A 6,869-nucleotide genomic window follows, 5' to 3' on the forward strand; every position below is an offset into this window, starting at 1 on the left:
TTTGCGGAGGCTGCCACTCCGGCTAGAACGAACGCCTGCCTTGCTCCGCCTTGCCTGGTTTTTTTTTTTTTTTACTCTCACTGCGGCTTTTGTCCATCCTCCTCCCGATGGGGTGATTTTTTCACATCCTTTACCTGGGTCCGACCAGCATAAATCCTAACTCTGCTTCCCACCAGCTGGGCAAACCTCGGGCACATTTCCGAGGTTGTCTTAGCCCAGGCTTTCTTCTCTGTGACAGGAGTGTTCCCGCCCTTCACAGGCAGGGAGGGGTAAGGATCAAATGAGCCCTTCCCTGACCTTCCCGGCAGGCATATAACAGATTGTTTGAGAAAACAGACCCTCCTTCTGGATGCCCCGCCGCATCTGTGCCGCAGGGCTTCCCATCAGGGGGGTTTTCTGTGCGGACAGGATATTTCCCATCAGGGGGGTTTTCTGTGGGGACAGGAAGGATACCGTAATTATGCTTTGACTCCTTCCCTCAATCACTCACTGGGACAAAGAGCGGCTCAGATGTAAATCAGGTGGGTTCAGGGTGGTTTATGGGGCCTCCTGCCCAGGGAAGAGGGGCCCTGAAACCTATCTGTAAGTTCACCCAGTGACCTTGCCCTGCCTTCCCTTGTGGGCTGGGAACCTGAAAGCCCCAGCTGGCCTCCCTTTCTCCCCTTGTGTCACTAACCTCAGCTGTCAGGCATTTGAAATCAGAACTGCTTCCTGGGGTTCAAAGGCTTGGTTTCCGGCAGCAGCACCTTGCCTTGAATAGCACGCTACAGTTTGCAACCTTCATGCACACCAGAGGCTCCGGGCAGGCAAGTTTCACGGGCCGGGGTTTTCAGACGAGGAGCTGAGGTCGGGGGTTGGCCCCAGCCCTCGGAAGATGCCGGTCTCCCATTTGTTGTTGTCGTTCGTTGCACTTTTCAGAACCAAGAGCCGCTGAGAGAGGAAGACTCCGACTTCATCCTGACCGAGGGCGACCTCACCTTGACCTACGGGGACAGCACAGTGACTGCAAACGGCTCCTCAGGCTCCCACACGGCCTCCACGAGCCTCGAGGGCAGTCGGAGAACCAAGAGCAGCTCCGAGGAGGTGCTGGACCGAGCCCTGGGGATGGGAGACCAGCCGGTTTCGAGCCGGGGCACGCGCCTAGTGTTCCCCCTGGAGGACAATGCGTGACTCCCCCCTCCCCCCACCCCAGAGCCTGCAGCGATGAGGGGCGGCCCACCGGCAGGGTGAGGACGGCTGCAAGCCCCAGGGTTGTTTGAGGCGGGGCACTGACTGAGTGGAACTAACGCTTCTGTTTTATTGGGGTCTGAAGCTATCTTAATAACCTTTACAATTTAACCCAAGATGGTGGGGCTAAAGTGTCTCTAAATCAAGACAGATGCAGACCTATTCCCACTTTTTCACATAGTAGTGTGCTGTTCAGAGTTAAACAAACAAACAAACAAATAGCATGCTTTAATGGTCTAACTCATTCACCTGCAGTATCTGAACAAGGTGTGGGGCGGGTGGGGGGGGGGGTTGGAGTCCCCCCAGGAGAGGCTTCAGATCCGTACACAGCAGTGCAAGCCTGGCTGGCTGCAGGAATAGCAAGGTGGAGGAGAGCAGGCTAGAAGAACGATCGAGAAGGAAGGCAGCTGAGACCGGACCTCCAAGGATGACAGGAAGCGGGTGGTAAATGGGACGGAACTCACGAAGAAGCAATTGCCGCAGGCGCTTCTGGCACCGAGGGCTGCGGGACTGCGACCTCACGTCAGGCTTCTGGACTCTTTTTGCAACCCGGGTTTTCTCTAGACTGAAGAATGGAAATCTATCCGTGAACATTTCGACATGGGGAAAGAATTAGAATTCCTTCTCTGGAAGCCTCCATCCAGAAGAAGCTACCAAAAGCAAAACCAAAGGGAAAAATCGTGTTACACTGGTGGGTTTTTCACATTAATCTGGGAACAGCAGAAACTGGTTAGAAACTGATGACGAAAAATCAGTCAATTCTTCAGGGCCACCGTACAAGCTGACTGCCTGGCAAATGATTCCGAGGGCCGAGATACCTACTGTGGGTTTAGGAACAACACCGAAATTGGTTGGGATGCTTTTATCTGGGGACGAGAAAGCAAAAAGAAGCCTAGGAGGCAGTAGGCTAGTATTGGGGGGCGGGGGGTGGGAATCACACTGCGAACAAAATTAACTGCAAAAACGAAATACAGGATACTGTTCTGAAGACCCGAGTAGAATTCCAAACCTTGAGCCAACAAATGCATGAGATTTCAGCGGCCATGTGAGAAATTAGAGGCAAGTCCCTAGAAAATTAAGCATTATTCAGTCCGGTGGAACGTTCTGTCTACTGTAAGGTTAAGTCTCCGGATGTCTTGACACTTGAGTGCCATGTAAAGAAGGGTCGTCCTCTTGGTATCCGGGGAGGCTTGCACCAGCTGAATGGGTGAGCGTGGTTTGAAATTTAGGTTATTTGAAAACCCGATTTCTTCAAAAAAAAAAAAAAATGCTTTCATAAAATGTGGGCATTTTTCTTATTGTGGCAGACAGCATAGTTTGTGATAGTTTGTGTAAACCAGGCAAAAACTATTACTAGGTTGAGCCATATGAAATTGCTGATATTGAACCATTAAAAAGAAAAAAACAAATGGCAGTTTCATATGGTTCGATATAATATAATTAGATGCTTTTTATTCCCCCCCCCCTTTCCTTTCTGTCTACCCTAAAGTCCATTTTGACTTTATCAGGGGCACCCGTGGGATTTGTAAGCTTGAAAAACAAGCTAAACCACATATCTAACCCCATGAGGCTCAGAATTACCTAGGCTAGTGAAGGACTTAAGAAGACCTACGAGCCACAGCCAGAGAAACCGCTTTTTTAGAGAGCCCCTGGATGGGAGGTCATTGTGTCGTGGGTGTTGTGTCAGAGTGCAGAGAGCAGCTTGCCAGGCTGGAGATGTGCATATGTGCCCGTGCCCAGAACCAGCACAAGTTTTATTCGGTGGAGTTCTCTCAGTAATGGCCAGTCAAGCCTATAAAGGTGAGGCTTGTGTGTATGTTGGGTATTTGCAGAGATGGATGGGCTGGCCGGCTCTTTGGTTGGGTCTTTATAAAGCCTTGTTTATCTCTTATGTCGCTTACTTGTTTAATTTTGGAGGAAAGAAACTACCGGAAAAACCCTGATATGGTTCATGAAAATAGCCACCCTGGCTGTTTAGGGACCCCCCCCCATCTTAATTAACGTCAAGGCTATGTTGTCATTAATGGTTTTCCAGGAAGCTTTCAGCAACTTAATAAGAAATCAAGGAGGAAAAATAACCAGAGTTCTCCATCCGAGGCCTACGTCGATCCACAGATTGTTGTGTTTTCCCCAAAAGGGTCTTGTAGTCTTGACTGCAAACCTTTTATTTGGACCTACTTAAATATAAGCAAGTGGAGATTTGCCAAGACCAAAATTTTGCTAGGGTTGTAGTTATTTGGTTGGATTTTTTTATTCAGTGGATAGGAGTAAGTCACTGACCTATGGTTCTAATTTTTGTTTGCAAGATGTGGGGAATAATCCTGACCTTACTAGAGGTCCTGGGAAATGAGTCCATTCATTGAAACGCTTCCGTGTTTCTAGAAGTACTATGGCTATGCTGAGTGGGGGAAAGTGCATGCCACTAAGCCCAGAAACCATCTAACGCGAGGCCAACTATCTGCAGCCAGCCTGGCCTAAATCAGGTTGAAACGGCTGAGTGCATCCAATTTCACATCTTTTCAACACGTTTAACATCTTATAAACATATTTGTTCCAGGTTGGGGGCGGGGCGGGGGGGGGTGACAGTTCAGCAGAGCTGGATAATTCTAGCACACAAGTTCTCAACCATGGCTGCCCATTAGGATTACCTGGCTAGTTTTTTTTTTTTTTTTTTTTTTTTAAATATCAGTGCAAGGGCCCTATCCTCAGAGATTCATATTCTGGAGGCTTGGAGTGGGGCCTGGCTTCCGTGCTTTGTTTTGGATCTTCAGGGATTCTAATGCACAACCAGAGTTGCGAGCCTTGTAGCCTAGACCTTGCAGTGGACCCTATTTGGAACCTTAAAGGATGGCCTAGCAAATTAAGTTTCCTTTAGTTGCAAGTCACGTGGACCACCCTGAGGGTTGACCAGTAACCCAGCCTTGACGGCCATCAAAGAGTTTCGTGTAGACACTCTTGGCAGAACTCCAGAACTTTCTCCCTAAAGTACAACTGACGGCGTCACATTTGAAAACCTTAGTGCGTGAAAGGGAGAGAAGGGTGATGTGAGGGGATGTATTCGGGTGGGGGGGGGGGATGCAACACCTGTCCTCTTTGCCCCCACTTGTGGAAAGAAAAGGGGTTTGGTCTTAACCAAGCAGCCAATGTCAAGTGGAAGGTTTTGGAGAAGCTGGCTGTTCCACTCAACGTGCGACTAAACGGGGTCCCCTTTGCGGCCAAGTCAGCTTTCTTTCTGGCCACACTCAGCTTGCCCCGCCCCCCCCCCCCACTTGCCTGCATCCACCCTGGAGACCTCAGAGTAGAGGTTGGGCCTGTGGTTAGTGGAAGCTTGTGACCCCTTCGCGCTCACGCTCACGAGGCACCGGCGTTGCCAGAGGGGAGGCACGAAGCCCGGCTGTCCCTTTTAATACTCTTTTCAAGCACTACAAGGCGACCCGAACTTTGTCTCCTCCGGAGGGCAATCTGGACTTTAAAACGAGGCTGCGTTTCCTCCTAGGAAGCCAATCTAGGAAGAGCGCGTACCATGGTCTCTGCCCATCCAGGGTACTCCCTGGGGCGGCCAAACAGCACTGACGCCTTGCAGCCGAAAACCACACTGCGACATCAAATGTCTCATCAAGCAGACAGCAGGGAGCTTTCAGGCTGTGTTCTGCGGCCCCGAAAATGCCCTCTGTGGTTTGGTTGACAAATGAAGTCTCTCTGGAAAACGTGAAAAGCGTTAGCTGAGCTGTCCATGCACATTTCAGTCTAGGGCGATCTGCTTCCAAAGTAGAGGGCTGTTTCATGACATCCTCCCACCCCAGTCATCTCTCCCTCCCCCTTTCTTTGTCCACTGGGGCAGTTAATGTCACCATGTCAGATATTCAATACGAACAGGATGATTTCTAAAGGTAGAAACACCGCCGATGCCCTTAGGGGAGACTGGTGGCGGGGCCAATGTGGGGGTGGGGAATCATCCTCTCAGACACCTAGCTTGGTCCCCACTGTGAGTCCTAAGAGGCACATCACAAAGCCGACCGTGCCATCTGTTGTAAGATGGAATCTGGAACCAGGGCTTCTGGAAGGTCAGCTTGCTGATCCAATAAGCATGTGACTTCCATTCCACTTTGGAAAAATGGGGAACTTGACACGTTTCACGTTTCACGCCTGCCTCTTGATGTTGATTCTGAAGATGAGTTCGTGTAGGAGCGAGTCTGTCACATGCTATGAAAGTGGTATCGCTGACTTCTGATCTCTTACATTGGTTTTTAAGTGAAACTCTGGCCCCGCCCATGTCCGGTGCTGTGCGCTCCGACACAGTCAGTCGAAGGAACCTAGTGGCCAAGAGTTAGAAACAAGCTTTCTAATCTGAATGTGCTTTCATAGTAGCTGAAGAGACCTTCCCCTTTCTAAAACCCAATAAGGACAATACGCAGAGACATACTCTAGAAAGCTCTGCTAGTCTCTCACTAGGAAAAGCAAGTAGGGCTCTTCTCTTTGACAATCTTTTTCAAAACCACACCTAGAAATCAACGCCTTTTCCCTCTTTCGATTTTCATAAGGAGAGCTTTTTTTTTATATATATATATACTAACACGTCTCGTCACCCAGTGCTAGCAGCAATCGTGAAAAGCAAAACCAAAGCTTTTGATGTTAGTTTTATTTTTGTAAGCAGGGTTATAACCATGGCCCACATGGAGCACACAGGCGGCCACTTTTCTGCCGCATTTTGAAAAGCCCCGAAATGCACATCAGAGCACCCGGCAGGGGCCGTCTTCTCTTTCGGATGGCCGCCTTTTAAAACAGGTTACACGGAATTGCCAGTTGCCAGGGTCAGTGGAAAACGACTGGGCGTGTACATACGTTGGAGGAACTCCGCATCTGCTGTCTAAAGCACTGAAAATTTGAGACCCCCGTGCTACTGGGTGACCGTCCGACGGCTTGGACATTTGGGGGTGGACTTCTGTTGCGATGGTTCCAGCTGTGGGCTTCGGGGAAGCAGAGGAATGATTTCCAGTCGTATGGGTGAGAAGTCTATGGATTCGGAATTCAGCACTGAAATCACTGCTTCAAAGCCTGTCACTTCAGGATCACTTCCTCCTAGGTTGTCTTTTTATTTTTTTACTTAGGAAGTTTCACTGTGTCCAATAAAATGATCGAATGGGAAGGCCACCAAGATTCATTTAATAGCTGCAAAGCAATTTTTAAAAATAGAATAGGATGGATTTACCATGGGACGACAGGACTGTCCGGGGGTGGGGGTGGGGGCACTTTTTATAAAGCACTTCCATAATGTAACTGGGGAGAATGTTATCTTCTGTTTCCATTCATCAGTAGCAAACGGGTGGTTTTATAAAATTAACAGTATAGTATGTTATATAAATAAACATGTTCCATGAAATAAAAGTATGTTTAACTGTGAAAAGGTGAGGACTTGGAGTTGTCAGCAACCTTTATGTGCAATAAGGAAAACCGAGGTTAGGCCCCCAAAGTGCTAACTTTCCCTAGCATTTTACTTAACGTTTGCCTTTGTGTATATGTTTAGATTGGTATTGTAAATCTAGCCACACGTCTTCTGGCCTTTGACCGGTAGTTAACACGTTTTTCTCAAAGCTTTTTTTTTTTTTTTTTTTTTTTTTTTTTACAAAACTCAAAATAAAAAG

The 6,869-nt window shown here is 48.5% G+C and overlaps 1 protein-coding gene across 2 annotated transcripts in view; it reads left to right on the forward strand.

Moving 5' to 3' along the window:
* Nucleotides 1-6,631, forward strand: part of SLC9A7 (solute carrier family 9 member A7) — a 136,207-nt gene extending 129,576 nt beyond the window's left edge. For both annotated transcript variants that reach the window (XM_053891678.1, XM_053891679.1), the window contains one exon: nucleotides 919-6,631. In XM_053891678.1, coding sequence (XP_053747653.1) covers nucleotides 919-1,170 — 252 coding nt within the window. In that variant the 3' untranslated portion in view covers nucleotides 1,171-6,631. The remainder of the gene's footprint in view (nucleotides 1-918) is intronic.
* The last annotated feature ends 238 nt before the right edge of the window (nucleotides 6,632-6,869 follow it).

The sequence above is a fragment of the Panthera pardus genome, unplaced genomic scaffold (genome assembly GCF_024362965.1).
Source record: "Panthera pardus isolate Hobbes unplaced genomic scaffold, ASM2436296v1 HiC_scaffold_27, whole genome shotgun sequence".
In the NCBI taxonomy this organism is placed as follows: domain Eukaryota; kingdom Metazoa; phylum Chordata; class Mammalia; order Carnivora; family Felidae; genus Panthera; species Panthera pardus.